This window comes from Lycorma delicatula, chromosome 2, assembly GCF_047948215.1.
Source record: "Lycorma delicatula isolate Av1 chromosome 2, ASM4794821v1, whole genome shotgun sequence".
In the NCBI taxonomy this organism is placed as follows: Eukaryota; Metazoa; Arthropoda; class Insecta; order Hemiptera; family Fulgoridae; genus Lycorma; species Lycorma delicatula.
Window position 1 is genome coordinate 81,677,445 of NC_134456.1, and position 24,591 is coordinate 81,702,035.

Here is a 24,591-nt window from a genome sequence, read left to right on the forward strand (position 1 = left end):
CAGATTGGTCAGTGATAAACTCATCACAAATCACTTGTTTAACAAATGATTTTTGAAGTTGAAGATTCTGAGGTTCAAATCATAGTGAACATTAGTTATGAAGATTCTGAGGTTCAAATCATAGTGAACATTAGTTACTCTTACATGGATTTGAATACTAACTAGACAATAAATACTGGTGTACTTTGGTGGTTGGGGTTCAATTAACCACTCTTCTCTGGAGTGGTCGGCCTGAGTCTACAAGACTAAACCTCATCTACATATCATAATATCATCCTTAAATTATTGTGCCATGGGGCTGGAGTTGCTTATTTTTCACTAGTTGAACAGATTGCCACATACACATTAGCAATATAAATATATTCAGCTAAATATTCATACTGACTGCTAAGAAAAATATTTACACCAAGGAAAACATTTTTTCCTATTGGATATAGTGAAATCTGACTCAAAATTATTTATTTAGATTTCTGTTAAGACTTGGTGGTTGATAGTCATACTTACAATGATTTGAATCTGGGTTAGGCTTGAAATTTTTTCATATACTAAAAAATTTTCCATTCTATTCCAAGTACAAACTGCCAGTGTATGTGGTTAATTAATTATACAAACATATGTCAATTTTCTCACTGTAAATGCTTAAGATGTTATGTTACCTAATAAAATATAATTTAACAAATACAATATTTATTGGTATATTAATTATTAAAGAATTAAGATTGACATTTTAAAATTTCAAAGTATCAGAGCCATTATAAATATTTATTTTGTAAAGAATGACAGTTTAAATTCATATACCAATGCCTCAATTTCTTTTAGAGATTAATTCCTTGAGAAAAAGACATAGAGAGGGATAAAACAAGAAGGTAACTTTGGTATTTAACTTAATTAAATTTGCTTTTTTTAGCAAAAAAAACAATTAACGAAACTAACAATTACTTCATGAAAAACACATATGTTATGATCAGCTGTAATTTATTTTATTAAATGATTGCATTTTGTAACAAATGGTTATAATATATAGTGCACTTGTAAAACCTCACACTTGTATTTAATAAATTTTTGTATGTAGCAGTCAACATTTATTCCAAATTCCTTTATTAGTTGTCGTTTTTTGTCTCTGTTTATTTTATTGTCCCAGTCTGAACAGGATGTTATTTTGTGTTGTCTATCAATTTTTCAATCACATCAAATACATTAGTATTCTTCATTTTATCTATCAATCTTTAGTCTTTTTCATCTTCCCAGAATTTGCATATGAAAAGTCCACAGTGTATAGTTTAGTATACACATTTATATGATATTCTTGCAACTTTCATTATTGGCCGATCAGTCTAGTTAATCATTTAACACCAAATTGATCAAGGATTCCTGTTCCATTACAGATGCAATACAGACTAAATGCCTCAATATTAAAAATTTTTTGTGTTGTGACATATTTCTGTAAGTTCCACAGCATTAAACTCACTGGGTTAGTCTAGTGGTGACGCATCTTCACAAATCAGCTGATTTTGAAGTTGAGAGTTCCAACATTCAAATCCTAGTAAAGGCACTTAGTAAAGTACACAGACTATGTCTAAGCAGTGTATATTTGTTTATAATCCAACCCCTACAGTAGTAATTTACTAATTTCCTCATCTGGGCCGGGGTACTGATTAAAGTTACCTTTTTTTTCTTTTTCTTTTTTTTATTCCCCCAACCGGATATCCAATTAAGTATAACTCAGTTGTGGGGAGTGTCCATTACTCTAAGGAGGCGTCCCCCGCCCACCGGTAGTACGCCCGGCACGACAGGTTAGCCTCCCCGGTCTCGGATCTTTACTTCTTTGTTTGCCTGCCTGAAATTCCCCGCCTAAGAGATGAGGTCTGGCTATGCTGCCCCCCACCCCCTCAGCAGGGAACCGGGTCTCGGTCTTTGTGCCACGCCTCAAACCAGCGCCACCGACCCCACCGAGTGCCAGGGCACCCACAGGGCCGACACCGCCGGCTGGGACTCGGTCTTTCTTTTACCCAACTTCTTCCCAGGAGTTCCCTCCCTTCTCAGGAACCCGCATACGGGCCCTCCACGGAGGGACTGTCCTCCCATCCCTACTACATTCCCCGTCTTCTAGCTTCTTCTTCCTTAGATCGGAGAACTTCACCCACGAACCTTCTAAACCAATTCCAGTTTACATCACTGAACACCAGCCAGTTGATTAAAATATCTGTTGCGTGCCCATCTGGGACAAACAAAAATAGTATGTTCAGCGTTATCTATCTCTTGGCAGTAATCACACTGCGGTGTAAACCTTTTTCCAATTTTATGTAAGTACTGACCAAAGGAGCCATGACCCGTCAATAATTGTGTAACATAGAAGTCTACGTTGCCCCTTCTTTTACCTTTCCAATCTCTTATGTTAGGGATTAGTCTTCTGGTCCAATCCCCCACCTTCGAGCAAGCCCATGCATTCTGCCATTCCTGATCTATTAAAACTGCAACCTTATCTCTTGACAGTCCCGTAAATCTTAATGTACGCCCTTTGACTTGTAGGTCAATAGGGGGGACCTCAGTCAGTATACACAGTGCATCATATGAAACAGTCCTGTACCCTGCAGCAACTCGTAGCAAAGCAAGCCGATGAACGCTTCTTAGTTTCATTTTGTTCCTCTGGATGTTCATAGCGTCTCCCCATGCCAGGGCCGCATATAGTATCGCAGACGTAGTGGCTGCAGTTATCAACCTCCTAATCTCCATCCTTGGTGCGCCGTGGTTATGAAAGAGACCACTCAGAGCCTTGATAGTGGGGGTTACCCTCTTACTTATCATATCGACATGGTTCCCGAATTTTAGGCTTTTGTCCAGTATAACTCCAAGATATTTTGCATTATTGACCTCTATAATTCGTTCTCCTCTAATGTCTAAGTTGATATTCCTTATTCGTCTTCTTCCAGAGAAAATTATACAGCTAGATTTCGTAGGGGATATCTGCAACAAGTTCCTTTCTAGCCACTCATCTATTAGGTTTAAAGCCCGATTGGCTTTTTCCTCTATGTTCACGACCTCCTTATCTTCAACTAAAACCGCTAAATCATCAGCATACCCTATCACAAATACCCCCTCCGGGTAGTTCAGTCTGAAAACCCCATCGTAAAAGATGTTCCAGAGGATGGGTCCCCTGAGGGACACCTCCAAAAATTTGGAATGAAGACTTCCCCTCTAGCGTTTTCACTTCAATATATCTTTGATGAAGGTATTGATTGATTTGATTAATCAAGTAATCGCTAATGTTCATTCCTTGTAATGCTTCAATTATTGATGGCCATGGAACGGATCCGAATGCGTTTTTAATGTCTAACATTACCATTAAGGGGAGTTTCCTGGTCCTCCTCGATCCTCTTCTGCTTGTTAATGCCCAGTTCATGACTCTATTTATAGCATTTATCGTTGAATGTCCTTTCCTGAAGCCATATTGCTCTGGGTGTAGGCAGTCCCTCTCTTCGAGTTCTTCTCTCAGCCTGGCTGCTATTAATCTTTCAGCGACTTTGCCCATGTTATTTATGAGACTGATTGGTCTGTAACCTCCTTGTTCGTTGTTTGTTCCTGCTTTGGGGAGGAATACTGTCCTGGATGCTTTCCAGCAATCAGGAAAAGTGCAGTTTTGCAGACCATAACTGGCTATGTCTACCATTTCCCAGGGAATAATCTTTGCCAGTACTTTAATAATGGCAGCCGGTATTCCGTCCGATCCTGGGCTTTTTTTATGATTCAGTTTATTAATTGCCTCCAGGACTTCCTGTTGTGTGAATCTGCCACCTTCACATCTGATCACTTCTCTATTAGCAGACTCCTCTCTAGGGAACAAGGCTCTTACTTGTTGTGCCGACATTTCGTTACTTAATGTCAGCACATGTCTACCCAAACGTTTGGTTATGATCCTGAATGCCTTCCCCCAGGGGTCGGCATCCAGATCATCACACAGCTCCTGCCATTTTCTTTTCTTGGATTGTTTTATAAGAAGTTAAGTTTCTTCCTGGCATTCCTGTATTCTTCTACGGCTAGGCGACCTTCTTCTTCCATGCCCGTTTGGGCTCGTAGTCGCTGGGCTATTCTCTTTTTCCTCTGCATTGTTCTCCTTTGATCCTCGATATCACTAGACCACCAATAAACTGGATGATGTCTGTTGGTATTCTTTGGTATATTGGCTATTTCATCTTTAATTATATTTTGAAATATCTCCGGATCTATCTGCGCACAACTCATGATCTTATTTGCCGCTTCCCTAGTTTCCACGATGAATCTGATAATCAGTCAGCCTATGGTTAATGTTTATCTGCATTACTCTTGAAGGACAGTCTCTAATGGTAATCGAAACAGCCTTGTGGTCACTTGCAGTCTCTTCATTAAGCACTGAGAAATCAATTGTGTCGATACGTATTCTACTATCTATTATTACCAGGTCGATAATCGATTCGTGCCCCCTAGCGCTATATGTGGCTGCTCCATCATTCACACAAATCGCTCCTGTAACCTCCAATAGATCTTCTAGGATTCTTCCTCTGGCGTTAGAAGAAGCAGCCCCAGCCAGGGCGGTTCTGCAATTGAAACCTCCTACCACTATTACTCTCTTACGGGACCGCATCACGACTTGTTGTAGATTAAATATTCTGTGTTGAAAAAACTCCAGAACACAGTTTGGGCTGATATATACCCCAATGATTACTATGTCACGCAGCTCTATAGCCACAATACCCTCATCTCTGTAGTATAGGCTATAGTCTATATTACCTACAATCCCCCTGATAGCCACATCCCCATTTCTATCTGGTACCCATTGACTTCTAGCCACTAAATTTACATTAGGTTCAGTGGCTACCAGGAAGTTGTAGTTGCCCCTTGTGGCAATCTCTGTAGACAGGTCGCATGATAGTAAACTTCTATTGTTATTTATTAAGAGTATCTTACTCATGATTCCTATTGCAATCCAAACTGCCAGTTCTATGTGCTGTGCTTCTGCAGTCTAGACATTTTGTTGCTTCTCTGCAGTCTTAAATCACATGGCCCGATTTCCCGCAGTTGAAGCACAAGTCAGAACGATCCGGTCCTCTGCAGTCTTTCCTACCATGCCCGATCCCCCAGCAGCGGTAGCATTTCTCAATTTCCGTTCTAATATACGCTCTACAGCTCACCCATCCGACTCTCAGTCTAAATGCAATGAGTTTTGTCGCTCCTCTATGGGTGGTAATGACAGTGGCATTTTTGGTATTCCCATATGCTTCTCTTAGAGATGTTGCCTGAAAACTTTCTTCTACGCCAAGTACCTTTTCCACCGCCTCTTTGACCTCTTGTTCCATGGTATCACAGAGCATGTCTTTCACATGTACCACCGTTTTACGATCCCCTTTTGTTCTGATGTCTACCTGGAGTTCCTCTGCCCTGTTCTTAAGTAATGAAGAGAACTCTCCTGCTTTTTGCGACCCGCTTATTCTAACCTCTAATTGTTGATCTCTGCCTTTCCTTATAGACAGTATCTCCCCGGCTTCTTCTGCTTTGACTTTTTCTTTCATGGTCTTAAGGAGGTCTGCATATGACTTTCCTTGCGCTTTAACGACTACCGTTTTGCTCTCAACAACCGGTGGCGTTCCTCGTCTCGCCGATGCTGATCTAGACCTTGCTCTCCCCTGATCACCCAGGTTAGGAAGCACCATTCTAGGAAGGGTTTTGCCCTTCCTCATTAAATATATTACAATTTTCTTAATTAATATTCCAGCCGGGCCGGTGGGCATTAAGAAAACGGAGGACTCTGATTTTCCAACCACCCTTCTGAGTGCCTTTATTACATGGGTCATGGCAACCCATGACCCATGTCAAGGCTATGGCAGCCTTGTCTCCACTACCAGTATCGTAAATGACTGTATATTTTGTTCCTCCCGTGGTTATTTTGTTATCATCCAGAATTGTGGAATCTTGCAAAATCGTTGCACCCGGTCTCGCCTCTGCATACTTACTGTTGGGCCTCAAACCATTTAAGTCGACGAAGTGGCAACTGTCGTCTCCAGGTTTTAGACACTTACCTGAGTCAGCCGGTTCATCACCCATGTGGACCACCTAGTTGGTAATCGGTCGATGAGTTGTTCATCTGATAAGTCGACGTCAAGTATGTCGAACATTTCACTTTTATAGTGACCCTCGGTCTGTGTGCTCTGGTTTGTCACCTCCGATGACTCTTCGTTGAGTCTCAGTAGTTCCTTATAAATGTCTGTCAATTCTCTTTCGTGTGCTTTAATTGCGGTTGCACTCACCTTACCAGTCATTTGTCTCAGTTTAACCAATGCATTCCCTAACTTATAAGTGACTTCTTTTAAGGTAAGAGGGGCCTCCTCCTCCTCTGACGAGCCGGCTCTTGCTCTTTTAGCCGCTCTCCCCTCAACGGTTTTCCATTTTATCTTATCTTGACTAGCTACACTGATGTCCATACCTTCGGTTTCTTCTGTGGTGTTTTCCTTCTTTCCAGTGTTCCTTCGCGAGGGTCCAGACTCTTGCGAGGCTGTGTCTTCAACGGGCAGCAAGCCACGTCGTCTCATACCTTGGATTTGGTATCAGGGTGCGATTCCGCATCCAACGATACCCCACACGGTCGGGTGCCCCCAAAAAAAAAGTTGCGGGATGGCGGTGAGGGGGGGAGGTAAAATATATCTATCCGAAAATATGGTCCAACATTTTTTGGGGGTGGGAGGGGGTAAAAGGGTAGGGAAGTTTTTGGATCGGATAGATCTCAAGGAAGTTTGGTTCTATTGTTAAAATTACAGGAAATATGGAGGATGAGAATTTGACCGTATAAAGTATGTTTCGACACTTGGAAAAATTCTCGTAGTATAAATTCTACGAAAAATTTTACAAGTCCTTGTTTACTTTTTTTACTAGTGACGTAACAGACAAGACAAAGCTTGCCGTTACACTTAGAAAATTTTACTCTATATTAGTTAATAAGTATAACCTTAAAGCTCTAAAAAAACTAATTCAAAATAGTTTTTAACTCACTGTATTGAATTAAATTGATACGTAATGACTCACAATGATTATTACACCACTATAAAACACTTCACTTCACTCAAATATTTGTTTTTTTTTAAAACTCTAATAACTTTAGTAATCCACATCCAAAACTCATAAAAACTTATACACTTGTCCGTTATCCTTACCTCGAAAGTATACAATGTCCTGTTCCAATTAAATAACAAAAAAAACCAACCGAAAAAGCACAAGATCGCGGAGCTCATAAAACTTGTCTACACGGTGTCATCCACAACTCGACTGATGAAAGTTACCTACTGTCAGTAATCTGTACATACATATATGTATACCTATTTGTATATATATAAAATCTATATATTATCCTCTATCATCCTCCTCCATTACCTCCTTTTTTTTTGAGTATCTTATAGACACAACTGTAGTACAGTGTCAAAAAAAGACGATAAAGAGGTATTTTAGTTGTGCTAATACTAATTTTTTGGATGTAAGGTTATGTTTTATTAGGGATTTTTTATTTACTTCTGCATGAAGTTTCCATAATTTTATTTGATAGTCATAAAACTTGATAGTTTTAATTATTTTTTTCGTAACGGGAAGAAAAAATAAATAAATTGCGCGCTGATGTAGATGGTGCTCCCTATTGGACAAAATGTAAATTATATTTCCCTCGCAATACGTTGCTGTCATTTGTGCCTTTATTGAAAAAGTATTATTGTTGTTGATAAGCGGTGCCGGTTAAGGCAGATTTGTTAATAATGGCTGATATATTCCAACAGTCAGATGCAAAACGTCTTTTGAAGGATAAATACGTTCTTTTTCTTGGGGATTCCAGTAAGTGTAGTGTCACTTAAAAGATTTTTTATTTAGCTTTATGTGATTTTAGTTTAAAGTTGATTTAATTAAACGTCTTATAGTAAAAGATAAAAGTTAGTATATTTAAGAACCTTTCATTCGTTAGATAATATTTCGACCACTGTTTAATTGTCTACGTAATTGATTATGTACTCTTTTTAAAATTTATAAAAACAGAAATATTTATGTCATTACAACTGCATATACTAAAACGTAATAGGTTAGTTTATTCAGTCATGTTTCTAAATGAGTAGTATTAAATAAACGTTAAATTGGCAGTTCAATTACACAAAATTAACAATTACTTCATGAAAAACACGTATGTTGTGATTGATTGTTATTTATTTTATTAAATGATTGTAAATCGCACATCTCCCCGTTACTAACATGCTTACAATATATTAATTATTATTTTCGTATCGGAAAATGGACAACTGAAATCTGAGGTTGGAGTAATTTGTTCTGAGTACTTTACATTATTCGTACTTTTATTGTTTACGCACCTTATACTCTTGAAATAACGTTACTAGACCAATGTCTTGCATTTATTTATTATGGTAATGGTTGATGTATTTCAGATTCAGTTTAATTTAGTTCAAGGTCTTTTTGTTAGTTTTTCATTCCAATTAGAGCACACAAGGTTAATGTATGGATACCTCATATCATGTGGGGATTCTCTAGTATTCTGATCACTGTGCATGAGTTTCTACTTTATTATTAACATTCAGTATGGCATCAGTTTGTAACGCACAGAATTTGGATTGTTTCGGTTGACAATGTGTTTACAATTGATAAATCTTTGAATCTTTAGATTAGTTTTTTATTTTATTGGATTTTTTTTTTCATTTTAGGGAAGCTCTCCTACACTGCCTCTCCGTACATATTGGCAGTTCATATGTGTTATGTATTTTATTACTTCAGCAACTTTATAACTTTCAGCAATATTAGGCAGTGTTAAGAAGGGAATTTTTTAAAATAAATTTTCTTGTAAGTATAGCTTTAAAAATATTGTCATCATTGGGCACCCCATTACAACTACATTACAACTTTAGCCCTTGAATTATTCTGATGGTACTTCGATCTGTTTGTTTCCCTTTTGATTACAATTTTCTATAGTGTAATATATATGTTATCATATAGCTTTACATAAAAATTTGATTGAAAGTTTTCATGGTCTGATTCAGTATTGTGTTAACTCGTATTTCTCTCATAATAAAACCCCTCTAGTTGTTTGAAGAAAAAAAAAATGTATATGTATATATATATATATATATATATATACACATAAAAAACCTGTAAAAAAGAAAAGAAAAACATTATATTTAAAAAAAAAAACATCTGTTCATTCTTTTTTTTTTTGTCTTCAGTCATTTGACTGGTTTGATGTAGCTCTCCAAGATTCCCTATCTAGTGCTAGTAGTTTCATTTCAGTATACCCTCTACATCCTACATCCCTAACAATTTGTTACATATTTCAAACATTGTCTACCTGCACAATTTTTTAAGGATGCCTTAGTATGTGGCCTATAAGTCTGTCTCTTCTTTTAACTATATTTTTCCAAATGCTTCTTTCTTCATCTATTTGCCGCAATACCTCTTCATTTGTCACTTTATCCACCCATCTGATTTTTAACATTCTCCTATAGCACCACATTTCAAAAGCTTATAATTTTTTCTTCTCAGATACTCCGATTGTCCAAGTTTCACTTCCATATAAAGCGACACTCCAAACATACACTTTCAAAAATCTTTTCCTGAGATTTAAATTAATTTTTGATGTAAACAAATTATATTTCTTACTGAAGGCTCGTTTAGCTTGTGCTATTCGGCATTTTATATCGCTCCTGCTTCGTCCATCCTTAGTAGTTCTACTTCCCAAATAACAAAATTCTTCTACCTCCATAATCTTTTCTGCTCCTATTTTCACATTCAGTGGTCCATCTTTCTTATTTCTACTACATTTCATTACTTTTGTGTTTTGTTCTTGTTTATTTTCATGCGATAGTTCTTGCGTAGGACTTCATCTATGCCGTTCATTGTTTCTTCTAAATCCTTATTACTCTCGGCTAGAATTACTATATCATCAGCAAATCGTATCTTTATCTTTTCACCTTGTACTGTTACTCCGAATCTAAATTGTTCTTTAACATCATTAACTGCTAGTTCCATGTAAAGATTAAAAAGTAACGCAGATAGGGAACATCCTTGTCAGACTCCCTTTCTTATTACGGCTTCTTTCTTATGTTCTTCAATTGTTACTGTTGCTGTTTGGTTCCTGTACATGTTAGCAATTGTTCTCCTATCTCTGTATTTGAACCCTAATTTTTTTAAAATGCTGAACATTTTATTCCAGTCTACGTTATCGAATGCCTTTTCTAGGTCTATAAACGCCAAGTATGTTGGTTTGTTTTTCTTTAATCTTCCTTCTACTATTAATCTGAGGCCTAAAATTGCTTCCCTTGTCCCTATACTTTTCCTGAAACCAATCAATCTCTTCGTATACTCACTCTACCTCATCATCATCATAGGTGCTTGAAGGCATATAGACGTTAACAATCGTTGTCGGTTTAGGTTTTGATTTTATCCTTATTACAATGATTCTATCGCTATGCGTCTTGAAATACTCCACTCTCCTCCCTATCTTCTTGTTCATCATGAAACCTACTCCTGCCTGCCCATTATTTGACGCTGAGTTAATTACTCTAAAATCACCTGACCAAAAGTCGCCTTCTTCTTCCCACCGAACCTCCCTAATTCCTACTATATCCACATTCATCCTATTTATTTCCCTTTTTAAATTTTCCAGCCTACCAACCTTTTTTAAGCTTCTAACATTCCACGCTCTGACTCGTAGAATGTTATTTTTTAGTTTTCTGGTGACCCCTTCCTTAGTAGTCCCCAAACGGGGGACTATTTTACCTCCAGACATTCTTAGAAGTACATATAAAATAAACAAACCGCGAGTTTGGTAGTGCATTTATCTACAGCACACTATTGTATTTGCCAAGCTGTTGTAACTACTGGTTGTTTATAAACAAAACACAGTTGTTTATCACTGACTTCAAAATAACAGTATAAATTCTCTTATTCCATACCAGTTATTTTTAATTTTCTTTTAATTATAGTTCTGTGTTTCAGTACTTTTTTTTGTTTGCGTAATTTTGTATATTTGGTTGTTATGATTTATTGCAATTATTACTGATTATTGTGAGATTTGATAGTCTGATTAGCTTGTATGTGTATTCAGATTGTTTATTGATATGGCTAATAATTCAGGAACATCTTTTAAAACAGGAAACATTTGCGAAGTGGTGAAAAAAAAATAAAAGATTTTAAACATATTCAATCAACTGCTGGAGAAAAAACCTATGTTGGTTAAGAAGGAAGTAGTGAAACTTACTGTATCTGTTAGTAGTATTAATGGATTACAGACTGAAATAAATAGGGGTGGAAAAGTAGAAACTACTGTTAAAAATAGAAAACGTGGAAAACCTGTGTTAGGAAAATAGAATAAATTTGACAGAAATGTAAAAAGATTGACTGTTCATATCTTTTTTCAAAATGAAATACTGCCCTTTAAAAAATACTGGCTGTGATAAACTGTAACAAGAGCTTACCAAAGATTAGACACACTAGTTTATAAAAATTGCTGTTGTCGATGGATTTTACATTTCTGTTAGGATTAAGAAGGGGCCTGCAACCTCCAAAAAATAAAGAAAAGCGATTAATTGCGTTTCATATTGGCAATGGAAATGGATTTTTAGAGGGCGGATTACTCATTTTTGAATTGAAAAAATCTGGAGACTACCATGATGACATGAATAGAGGTATTTTTAGGAAATGGTTTGAAAAAGATATTGTCATTATAACTTGAAAATTGTATGTAATGGACAATGCTCCATACCATAGTAAAACTGGAAAATATTCCAAACAGTTCATGGAGAAAACAAGAAATTGCTTTATGGCTGCAATAAAAAAGTATCCACTTTGGAGAAAACAGTTTAAAAGCAGAACTCCTTGAACATGTAAAACACAATCTTGACAAATTTAATAAATTTTTAATTAATGATTTGACAGCAACAAAAGTTCATATGCTGTTTAAGGGTTCCCCTTATCATTGTAACCTTAATCCACTTGATTTAGTGTGGAGCCAAGTGAAAGGCTATATTGCCAAAATAATACATATAAAATGAAAGAAGTTAATAAAATCCTGCAAAAAGTTGTGAATGAGGTATCAACTGATAAGAGGAAACAGTGCTTGAAGAAGAAAAGAAGAAGAAGAAGTTACAGAAGAAGAAAAGAAAATATGGGACCTACATAATTTTCTTGTTGTTGTGGTTGATGAACTAATAATCAATGTTAGAAATGATTTGTTGTCAATGCCAACTTATGGGAGTGATGAAGAATTGGGTATAATAGAGGGGGTCCAGTGTTTGTCGGACAGTGACAGAGAATAAGGTTTTGTTTAAATTATATATCTTGCCTATTAAATTATTTTTAATAATATGGCAGTTATTGTTTGGGATATTATTGTTTTTGTAAGTTTTATTATTTTAAAAATTTTGTGAGGAATTAAAAAGTTATAAGTGTATAAAGTAAATATAAATTAAATAAATTATAATGGTAATTAGAATTATAATAATTACAATTAAATATATTAAGTGTAAAGTGAGTATAAAATTTTGTGATAAATTACAAAACATTGTTAGTTTAGTATGTAATATTTTTTAGGTATACTGTTCCACAGCGTTCTTGTCATCTTTAGTGTGTTATGATAATCTTTATGTGTGTGATATATTCATAATGTTCATACAATTTGAAAACGAGTTTAATTATGCCAGTGAGTTTCAAATTATGTTATGATTGTGTGTGTGTGTTTTCCTTGATCTCACCACGTAAGCTTGAAGCTTTTAAGTTTTGATGAAAATATCAAAACTTTCCAATTGGTACTCAGAACTCTAACATTTCTCTAATATGACTCTATAAGGTTCACTGTAAGATGCTACAGTTTGTTGTACTTAAATATTTAATTAAAACATTCATACATGACCAAGGAATCAAATAAATGACCATAATTACATTTATGTGTAATTTGAAATTGTTTAATTGCTGAAAAATAGCTTTTCAAAACAGATCCATAAAGAAGTTTTTCTTAAATTCATGGAAATGTGTACCAGAATCTTTTCAAAGTTCTTGTCGAATGATGTTATCCTATGATATTTAAAACCAATATTTGATTGAATTGACCGTAAAGTGGAAGATGTGAAAACGGGCACAAAATTACATCGATTTTCTGACATAAATCGGCTATTTATTAACCGATTTAAAAAAATAAAATGTCATTTTATTCGAAATAAAAGGCTTAATATTTTAGCAATAACATACATTTTGATAAAACTAATATTTATGGCGATGTAACGGATTGAAAAATAAACATGGTCGCCATTTTGTAATTTGCTAAGGTATTTAAGTGCTGATGTTTTTTCTAATTTTAAAACTTTATTACTAATATGCTTATCAAATATTAATCTGATTCCTCTATCCGAACTTGAGATACAAATTTTTACATAAAAATAACAAAATGGTGGGCAGGAGAATAAAGGAGAAATTGCCATTTTTGCTGAGGGTATTTTCTGTTTAGTTAATAGAATTCTGTTTACAAATAGAATACAAAAAAGTATAGCCAGCCCACCATTTTAGAAACACACTTATATAAGATGCATAAATATTTTTCTGAAAATTCAAATAATTCATCAACATACTGACTACTGTACCAATTAAACTCAAAAAACTGCAACTTAACCACTGGACACAGCAAGAGAAAATCCTAAAAAAAAATAACTAACCAATAGCCGACTTTTGTGGTATCCTGCATCATCAGTCTGTACATAATTCTACAGTTACATTAACAATTAACAATAACAAAAAAGAAATAAAAACAAAAATTTAGAAAATATAAACCCTAACAACCACAAAATTTGTAACAACACAACTTCACTGTCATACTGGAATTCCAGTAAGGGATCCTGCAAAAGTTGACTAATTAATATTAGTTTGTTTTTAGGTTTTCTCTTGCTGTGTTTAACAGTTAAGCTGTTGTTTTGTTGTTTTTTCTGTAAACATTCTTAATTCATCCTATTAATGTGTCCAAACCACACTAATTCCCTTAATTGAATACCCAAAATGCCCCTTTCATTTTCATTCTTTTCCATGTTTAATTATATTTTCTCCAACCTTCTCTTCTGTCAACTATATCCTTGTATTTTTTTTATTTTAAATTGATTTTATGCCAAAAACAATAATCAACTGATCTCAAATTGGTAAAGTATGGAGATACTCCAGTAACATATCTGTGACACCAATTAGAGGTTCTTGACCATCCAATTGTTTTTCGTATTTTTCCAGAATATTTCTTTCTGTATTCAATCCATAAATAAAAGAAGGGTACAGTCTTTTGGATTTTTTTTTGTTGGTTTTTTGGGTTCCTTAAATGTCAAAAACTATAGTAATTTTTAAAAATTATTAAACATTTCCTTCTTCACAGTTTCACTTGTCTCTAGAAAGAGTTCTGTTAGACCAGTAATGAGATCTGCTTTACAAAATATGCTGTCTCATCAGTGATAATATTTTCCAGAAAAGTTATCACAATCAACTCTAGTGTTACACTCTCCTGCGCTTTACATTTGTGTTTCTAATTTGAAGGTAACATTTTTAGAATAGTTATATAGCAATGAATTTAAGATCATTGTGGAAATTCTCTTTAATGTGCCGTTTTTAGGGCTATTTCCGTAATAGATTTCCTTCTGCTATTTGCCATGAACTCGTGTTTTCATCTGCTTATAAACTAACATGACCCTGATAGAAATGCTGGTGCCATTCATAAAGTTTTTTTTTTTTTAATTTAGAAAAATTAAATTTTTAAACATTTTCATGTTTCATTTCAAGTTATATTAAGCTCTTTATGTTTGATAATTGAAACAAAATGTAAAGTTTGACATTTTGAATTAAAATAATGTTACACACAGCTACTGGCTTTTGTTGGAAAGGAAACAAGAATCTAAAACAAAACCTGCCACATTGTTAAACTGATTATTGTCATATATCAAGACCACTGTCAACTTATGAAACAGTTATCATTGTTATAATGCTACCTCACACACATACATACAGTAGGAAAAAGTAACTTTATTTAGAAAAAAAATCTTACCTATACAATTTGTGAATATCTAGTAATTAATATGTCTTGCTTTATTTCTAACCACTTCACGTATATGATTTGACTTCAACCTGTATTCTTTATTGTGGAACCATATTGATATTATTCCTTTAATTGAATTAAATTTTTATGGTACAATTCACTTTTGAGAGTCCTTTTTTGACTATTGCCAAAGATTTTCAGTTGGGTTTAAATTGGTGAAGTTGCTTGACCACTGGAGCAGTTTAATATTTTGTTCTTTGGAACGTTTTTTCACATTTTAGGCCATTGTGGCATGGTACCAAATCTTGTTGGAACAAAATCCATTGCCTTATGGGAAGTTGTTTGACAGTGTGTCATAACCCTTTCTTCCAGAATCTTGATATAGTCATCACATTTCAACATACCATATTCTGGAAGTAGTGAACAAGGATCTTCAAATGTGAAACAACCCCTAAAATTTTTTTTTCTGGGGATGTTTAACTGATTTTTGGATATGAACTGGTGATGCATTTTCATCCAGTGCTTTTCTAACGTACGGAACCCCTTGTCTCTGAAAATGTGACTCTGGAAAATATAACGTTTTTCCAAAATGGACTTCTTTGGTTCGTTTAGCATGTGTTTATGCCCACAAGACCCTTTTTTTTACATTCTAGAGTAGTTTTTCTTTATGATCAGATTTGCCTTAACTTTGAAAAAGGCGAAAAGGAACAAGTCTCATAAAATTGTTTTAAAATAGCATTCACTGTCCCTAGTCTATCATCAGATTCAAAAGCTATTTGCAGTTGAATCATACTAGTATGTTCAGAAAGAAAAACAATTTTCAAACATTGTCTTGGAGTTGTCCATTATTATATTCAAGGCACAAGAACAAAAATACAATTTTGTAATAAAAAATTGAAATAAACTTCCACCAAATGCTATTTATAACATGATAATTGCTAAATAACTAAGAAAATAACCTCACATTACACAGACAACTTAAATGGGTTTAGTCACAACATAGAGATAAACAAAATATTCCCTATGTTGGATTAATTTACACACTGTTCCATATAGATTTCATTAATCATTTAAGTGTTACCATTCCTTGCTGTATCAACTTTTTATCGTATCAATTTTTATATCAATTTATATCGTATAAATTTTATCAATTTTTTTATCGGTATCGTATCAATAACCCAAAACTGAGGCCAATTACTCATATAATAATTTTTACTATCTACCACAAAATTCTCTTCTCCAGTTCCTTCTAAAACCTCTACATCCATAGTGGCTTCTTTATTTTCAAAATAAAGAGCTACTAACCTATCTAATTTTCAACAATCTCCTGGGACATCAAGTATTTAAAGTTTGAATTTCCTTATTCTGTATTAGCATTCACCGCCACAAATAATTATATTCTGTACAAATAACTTCAAATAGTTCTTTCTATTTAAGTTCTTAATCCCAAAATCTTATTTGATAGTAGCATCTTTGATTTTTTAGTTGGCCAGTGATTGCTATACATTAATTTTTTTTATACAGTGTATTCATTTTTTATCTATGTAGATAATACTTCGAACATTTTCTGTGTGCCAAATTTTTTTTCATGGGGCCACTAATTTTAAAATTTTAGTATATTATTCAGTTTATATGTGCTATTCTCCAAATTTTTTTATATAATGAATTTACCTTATATGCTTGATGCTTTTACAGGAGAATGGTATGAAAATTTCATATATGAAAAATATTCAAGTTTGACTTAAATTTAAATGCAAGACCTTGAGGCTGAGATGCTACAACTCATCACAGTGACCATACCCTTTTATCTTATATTCACATAACTTTTCCCATAAATTTTGAAAATGGTACTTTGACAATCTGTAATTATTAATGATTTGTTTGTTCATAAGATATCATAATGTCTTCAGATATCTCGTGTAGCTTTGTAGAATCAGGAGTGAGGGGATCATAGGTAGTCTATTCCCTTGTTTGTCATTAAGTTTTTCAGTAGCTTCTTATGTCACTAAAACACCAGTTAAAGGTATTTTGTTAATTTGAACACAATAACATTATGATGATAGCTGTGAAAATATCAAGAGCGAGCCTCTAGTATTAAAATGCGTTGTTCCAACCAGGTCTCAAAACTGATAATTCTTATGTAGGAATATAAACTAATGCTAACTTTTTGTATCACTAAGGTGTAGATTATGTTCTATATTTTTTTTTTTCCAAGTACTGTAGGTATCTTTTATTCATTAAATAATTACTTCCAAGAACATGTGAATGCATATCGTCATATCGTGCTTTTCATTATACATCATAACAAGTGCTAATAAAAAAATAATTGCTATAGTGAAAAAAGAATGTGAATGGTGTGAGTAATATTCATATCTGAAGCTCAGTTTTCAGATACCACTGTTATAAAAACATAATTTAACGATTATGTTATAAAAACATAATTTTCACTTAAATTATGTTGTTTAAACATAATTTAAGCGATAAGAATTTATTAAAAATATTTGTTGTAAAGTTAAATACAGTGTGATAAGAGGTATAATGTGATTAATGTGCATCATGTCTTAATTGCTTCTGGCTCTTATTCTATCAGTCATTTTATAGAACAGGTTTTCCTTGAGTTACACTAATAAAAATGTAACAATGCTAAAATGAATTTTTAAATTAGGTTCACTTAATCTTCATCATTCTTATATTGTAATCAATCTGTACAAAATTTGTCTTTTATTATAAGTATCAATAGTAAAATGTATAATTCTTGCAATCCGTATTGTCACAAAAACCTATCTGACTTTGGAGAAGAATTCTTAAACCATCCATTTTTGCTATAGACTTAGAGACTAGAAATTACATAAACAAAGTAGTAATGTTGTTTTCTAGGAGGTTACCATTATAATTTTTGCGATTATCGCAATCAGATTTTTATGTAAAATGTTGCATAATCCAGAAAAGTATAATTTGCATCGAAGTAGCCAAACATTTCTCTTTAAGATTATTAAAACAATACTTATGTTTGAAATCTGGGCCTTTAAAGTATTACGTAAGCTTTATAATATTGATTTCATCCTTTTGTTTAATGTATTCCTCTGACAATTGTAATTCTTCGCTACCAATATAATCAGATTTTCTGATTATAGCCATTTTTCACAGTAAATGGCTAAACTGATGATTTCACTGTTTGAATTTAAATTAAATATATGTACTTCTGAAATGTTGGCCTTTTGGTATTAAAATTAAATTATTTTTAGTAGCTAAATTAAATCTTTTACAATTAATTATCAACTAACAAAGAGTTGGTTATTGGTTATCTTGTTTTTTGAATTTGGATTAAGCATCGTTAAAATATTAAAAAAATACATGAATGGCCACAATGAGCCACCAGGTACACTTCAAAATGGCTCCAAAATTAAAATTTTGTAATTACACAAACAGTGTAAGCTGTGAAGTTGGTTCAAATGCACTAATATGAGGTTTACTAAAATGCATAAAATATGAGCATATATATCAATTTTGTAAATTAAGTGTAAAACTACAAAATGGCAGAAAAAAAATATTTTAATCATTGTAAAAAAATGAAATATGCCATAAAACCACCAAAACATGAGGTAAATAAATTATCTTATCTTAGCACATGTAGAAGAGAATATAATTTTATTATAAATGAATTAATAATTGAGAAAACAGTAATAATAAGATAATTAGTTCAGGAAAGTCTTACTAGACTTTTCATTGATAGTGATTTTAATTGTTAATCTATTTCTTTGTAATCTCTGAGTAATTGTTATCTGCACTTCAACATTTAGATTAACTTTTATAAAGTTTTATGATTATCATAATTGTATGATTTTGTATATTAACAAACATTTTTTACAAACCATGTTGTAGCAGTATGTTTGTAAAAATGTTGATTGTTTTATTAATGTTGCTTCTGTTTATTTTTATTATATATAACTCTACTTGTATGTGATGAACTTTGTTTTCAAATCATAAATAAATTTAAATGACCTTAAACCAGATTTCTTAATAAAAATAATGTTATTCATTCAAAAGTCCCATTTCTATTGCTCAAATATTTATGATTAGCATTACATAATTTTACTCAATTCCATAATTTGGTTTTTCTGCCCTGATTTCTAGGCCTTTGTAACCCACAAATATGAAATGATCTTTTTGTTTTTTTATATAATTTGACCAACTCTGTTTCTAATTTATTTTGAATGTTTAACCTAACAGATGTGTTGTGTATTTTTCTTTTCAGACATACGTGCTCTCTACAAAGATTTGGTTTGGCTACTTAATTCCAATACTCTAGTTGAAAACCATGTTCTTAGAAGGAAGGTGGGTATGATTAAATAATTTATTTAATAAATAAAATGTATTTTGAAATAATATTCCTGTTATTTAAGTTAAAATATTTTAGAATTTATATTTATATCATTCTGTACCTGTTATGTTTGCTTTAAAAACACTGAGGTTGTGATTTCTCTCTTCACAGCCAGTTGGAACGCAACTTCTCTAGTGTATTATTAACCATTCCTTTTTATCACCATGGATTCTGCTCACCCTACTCATCTATAGGCCAATACTTCTTTCTTGAATAGTATTACTAAAATGCAGCCCTTTAGAGATTGTGAGATTTTAGGTACAATATTTTCTTCAAAAATTAGGTATTTCATTATTAATTTGGAAGTTTCTTTTATGGAATTGGTAGTGTAAAAACGTAAAATTTCTTCAAAGCATGTTTTCTTTCTGGTAATTTATTTTTTACAAACAGCTGAATTTTCAAATTTTGGGTATTTATCAATATAAAATAAAGTTTTGGGCTCTTAAAATTTGAAATTTTTATAAACTGTAGTATTCAACAACAAAAATAAAAAAATAAGATTAATTTCATTTTTATAAATCAATTATTTTTGAAATCCTACTATTAATGAACATTTTGTTATTTTTGTCTAGTGGCTTGCAAAGAACAAAAAATCAAAAGTAGACAATAAAAAAAATCAGAAAAACATTATTACTGAAAAAGATTCATTTTGAGTCTGAGATTCAAGATTTGTTTATAAAAATCTGATTACTTTAAAAAAAATTGAATGAATATAAATAAAGCAACTTGCTTTTAGTCAAAGTGTTTCTGCAATTTTATTTTACAAATCCACAATAGAGATGTCAGTCATTTGACTGGTTTGATGTAGCTCTCCAAGATTCCCTATCTAGTGCTAGTCGTTTCATTTCAGTATACCCTCTACATCCTACATCCCTAACAATTTGTTTTACATATTCCAAACGTGGCCTGCCTACACAATTTTTCCCTTCTACTTGTCCTTCCAATATTAAAGCGACTATTCCAGGATGCCTTAGTATGTGGCCTATAAGTCTGTCTCTTCTTTTAACTATATTTTTCCAAATGCTTCTTTCTTCATCTATTTGCCGCAATACCTCTTCATTTGTCACTTTATCCACCCATCTGATTTTTAACATTCTCCTATAGCACCACATTTCAAAAGTTTATAATTTTTTCTTCTCAGATACTCCGATTGTCCAAGTTTCACTTCCATATAAAGCGACACTCCAAACATACACTTTCAAAAATCTTTTCCTGAGATTTAAATTAATTTTTGATGTAAACAAATTATATTTCTTACTGAAGGCTCGTTTAGCTTGTGCTATTCGGCATTTTATATCGCTCCTGCTTCGTCCATCCTTAGTAGTTCTACTTCCCAAATAACAAAATTCTTCTACCTCCATAATCTTTTCTGCTCCTATTTTCACATTCAGTGGTCCATCTTTCTTATTTCTACTACGTTTCATTACTTTTGTTTTGTTCTTGTTTATTTTCATGCGATACTTCTTGCGTAGGACTTCATCTATGCCGTTCATTGTTTCTTCTAAATCCTTATTACTCTCGGCTAGAATTACTATATCATCAGCAAATCGTAGCATCTTTATCTTTTCACCTTGTACTGTTACTCCGAATCTAAATTGTTCTTTAATATCATTAACTGCTAGTTCCATGTAAAGATTAAAAAGTAACGCAGATAGGGAAACATCCTTGTCAGACTCCCTTTCTTATTACGGCTTCTTTCTTATGTTCATCAATTGTTACTGTTGCTGTTTGGTTCCTGTACATGTTAGCAATTGTTCTTCTATCTCTGTATTTGAACCCTCATTTTTTTAAAATGCTGAACATTTTATTCCAGTCTACATTATCGAATGCCTTTTCTAGGTCTATAAACGCCAAGTGTGTTGGTTTGTTTTTCTTTAATCTTCCTTCTACTATTAATCTGAGGCCTAAAATTGGTTCCCTTGTCCCTATACTTTTCCTGAAACCAAATTGGTCTTCTCCTAACAGTTCCTCCACTCTCCTCTCAATTCTTCTGTATAGAATTCTAGTTAAGATTTTTGATGCATGACTAGTTAAACTAATTGTTCTGTATTCTTCACATTTATCTGCCCCTGCTTTCTTTGGTATCATTACTATAACACTTTCTTTGAAGTCTGATGGAAATTCCCCTTTTTCATAAATATTATACACCAGTTTGTATAATCTATCAATTGCTTCCTCACCTGCACTGCGCAGTAATTCTACAGGTATTCCGTCTATTCCAGGAGCCTTTCTGCATTTAAATCTTTTAATGCTCTCTTAAATTCAGATCTCAGTATTGTTTCTCCCATTTCATCCTCCTCAACTTCCTCTTCTTCCTCTATAACACCATTTTCTAATTCATTTCCTCCGTATAACTCTTCAATATATTCCACCCATCTATCGACTTTACCTTTCGTATTATATATTGGTGAACCATCTTTGTTTAACACATTATTAGATTTTAATTTATGTACCCCCAAAATTTTCCTTAACTTTCCTGTATGCTCCGTCTATTTTACCAATGTTCATTTCTCTTTCCACTTCTGAACACTTTAATTTAATCCACTCTTCTTTCGCCAGTTTGCACTTCCTGTTTATAGCATTTCTTAATTGCCGATAGTTCCTTTTACTTTCTTCATCACTAGCATTCTTATATTTTCTACGTTCATCCTTCAGCTCCAATATATCGTCTGAAACCCAAGGTTTTCTACCAGTTCTCTTTATTCCGCCTAAGTTTGCTTCTGCTGACTTAAGAATTTCCTTTTTAACATTCTCCCATTCTTCTTCTACATTTTCTACCTTAACTTTTTTACTCAGACCTCTTGCGATGTCCTGCTCAAAAATCTTCTTTACCTCCTCTTCCTCAAGCTTCTCTGAATTCCACCGATTCATCTGACACCTTTTCTTCAGGTTTTTAAACCCCAATCTACATTTCATTATCACCAAATTATGGTCGCTATCAATGTCTGCTCCAGGGTAAGTTTTGCAGTCAACGAGTTGATTTCTCAATCTAGGCTTAACCATGAATTAATCTATTTCATACCTTGCAGTATTGCCTGGCTTTTTCTATGTGTATATTCTTCTATTATGATTTTTAAACTGGGTATTGGCAATTACTAAATTATACTTCATCCAAAACTCTAAAAGTAGTTCCCCTCTTTCATTCAATGCATTTTTAAATACTCTGCTGTCTTCCCTACCTTCTTATTCATTACACAAAACCTACCACTGCCTGCCAATTATTGAAGCCGAGGTAATTATTTTAAAATCACCTGACCAAAAGTCGTTTTACTCTTCTCGCCAAACCTTGCTAATTCCTACTACATCTACATTTATCCTATCCATTTCCCTTTTTTAAGTTTTCTAACCTACCAAAGTTTTTTAAACTTCTAACATTCCACGCTCCGACTTGTAGAATGTTATTTTTTAATTTTCTGGTGATCACTTCCTTAGTAGCCCCCACTCAGAGACTCGAACGGGGGACTAGTTTACCTCCGGAATATTTTACTAAGGAAGGCATCATTGCTGTATGAAAATGCAGAGAGCTACATTTTCTTGGAAAAAAAGCAGCTGTAGTTTTCCATGCTTTCAGCTGCGCAGTACTCAGAGGAGTGATGTTGATATGGCCGTTTAAGTCATCCTGACCTGCACCCTTAACAACTTCTGAAAGAGTTGCTGGCCCTCTGTATCACTGAGCACTCGAGCCCCCTCACCAATGGCAAGGTCTCATGATTCATAGAGGGAGGTTGAAGAATAAACTTTTATATAATTAAAATCTCATTCTATGAAAAAAATTAATAAAATAAGAATAACAAAAATTTATCAAGCCTGTTGGAGGACTTATTTTTTGTAAATTGTAACTTTAGTAGTATTAGACAAAAAAAATTTGCAGAACTTTTCTGCAAATCAAAAGTCGAAATGGTTTTTTTTTATTGTTGGGAGTACTAACCTACCATATTTTCATGATTCTTTTTCTTTTTTACATTTACCAACAGTTTTTTTCAAAATGCTTTTACCTTCTAGAGACATATTCTCTTTTGATTTTCAAGCAGTGACTTATTTTACAGACTCTTGCTGCTATCCGTTTGAAAACCTTTCCAACATTAAAAATCAGACCCCACATTATCCTTTTTTAAATAGTTATTCTCTGAATTATAATTTTTTTTTACCAGACTTTGGTATGCCCTCCCCAAGTGGAACCAAACTGATGCATCTATTCTGAAAATTTTATTAAAATATAAGTTAATAATTACAAAACGTAAAAATGTAATCCTAATAATATATTATATGAGTAATTGTGCCTGCTGAAATGTTATTGCATAGGAAAGTGATATTTTAATGAGTAATTTTGAAATCATAAGTCGCACACAAGAGTAGTGATCTTTTGAGTTTTACATATTGCTGATTCTAATTCAGTATTACCCACATTAATATTCAATTAAATAAGTTATTATGTATGATTTCCTACATACCTTTAGGAATGAGGAATATGATGATTAAGGAATTCTCAGGTAGATTTTTAATTATGAAAATAAAGCTTTTCTTTTTTAAAGCCATAGTCTTTGATCATTATTGTTTTGTTATACGTAACATAATCATGTGATTGAAGAGTTTTACTCTGGCTAGTAGAAGGGGGCGATAAATCATCACCTCTTCTTGGAGGAAACCTTGTAGCTATCCTTTGGATAGGGTTGTGCACTCACTCATGCTTTAGTTTCTTTAGGATAGATAATTTTTACCACCATCTGCCGATTTTTTTTATCACTTGTTCCTTTTTCACATTTTGAATTAGTGGAAGTAGGTCTACACTGAGAATGTCCGGGCATTCTTGCTGTCATCTAACAGAGCTGATATGGTGGATTTGTCCTATGTAGAATGTATTTCTTACCTTGTGATTGTATATTTAGTTTGATGGTTAATGGTGGCATAAAGCTTTCACTATTGAAAGGTTAGTTTATTAATGGTGTATAAAAAAGCTAATAATAAGTATTAGTAATCAGATATCATCATATTATGTGAATATAAAAAAAAAATAAATAAATAAAACACTGTGTACAGATATTTTGAGCTATTTTTATGTAGATTTCACAAGAAAGCTACCTATTGTAGTGGGTACCATGATTCGACTTTTGGAAAATTTTGATGTTCCTTCATGTTTCACATCCACCAG

The 24,591-nt window shown here is 33.2% G+C and overlaps 2 protein-coding genes across 2 annotated transcripts in view; one reads left to right on the plus strand and one right to left on the minus strand.

The window, feature by feature from the left end:
- Positions 1-4,258: 4,258 nt before the first annotated feature.
- LOC142319899 (uncharacterized) lies at positions 4,259-4,945 on the minus strand. Its single transcript, XM_075357573.1, has one exon. It carries the CDS (start codon positions 4,943-4,945, stop codon positions 4,259-4,261), a length of 687 nt encoding a protein of 228 aa, XP_075213688.1.
- Positions 4,946-7,692: 2,747 nt separating this feature from the next.
- LOC142318939 (PC-esterase domain-containing protein 1A-like) overlaps positions 7,693-24,591 on the plus strand; it is a 57,051-nt gene continuing 40,152 nt past the window's right edge. Inside the window, exons 1-2 of the mRNA XM_075355619.1 lie at positions 7,693-7,842; positions 19,317-19,396. Coding sequence (XP_075211734.1) covers positions 7,767-7,842; positions 19,317-19,396 — 156 coding nt within the window. The 5' untranslated portion in view covers positions 7,693-7,766. The remainder of the gene's footprint in view (positions 7,843-19,316; positions 19,397-24,591) is intronic.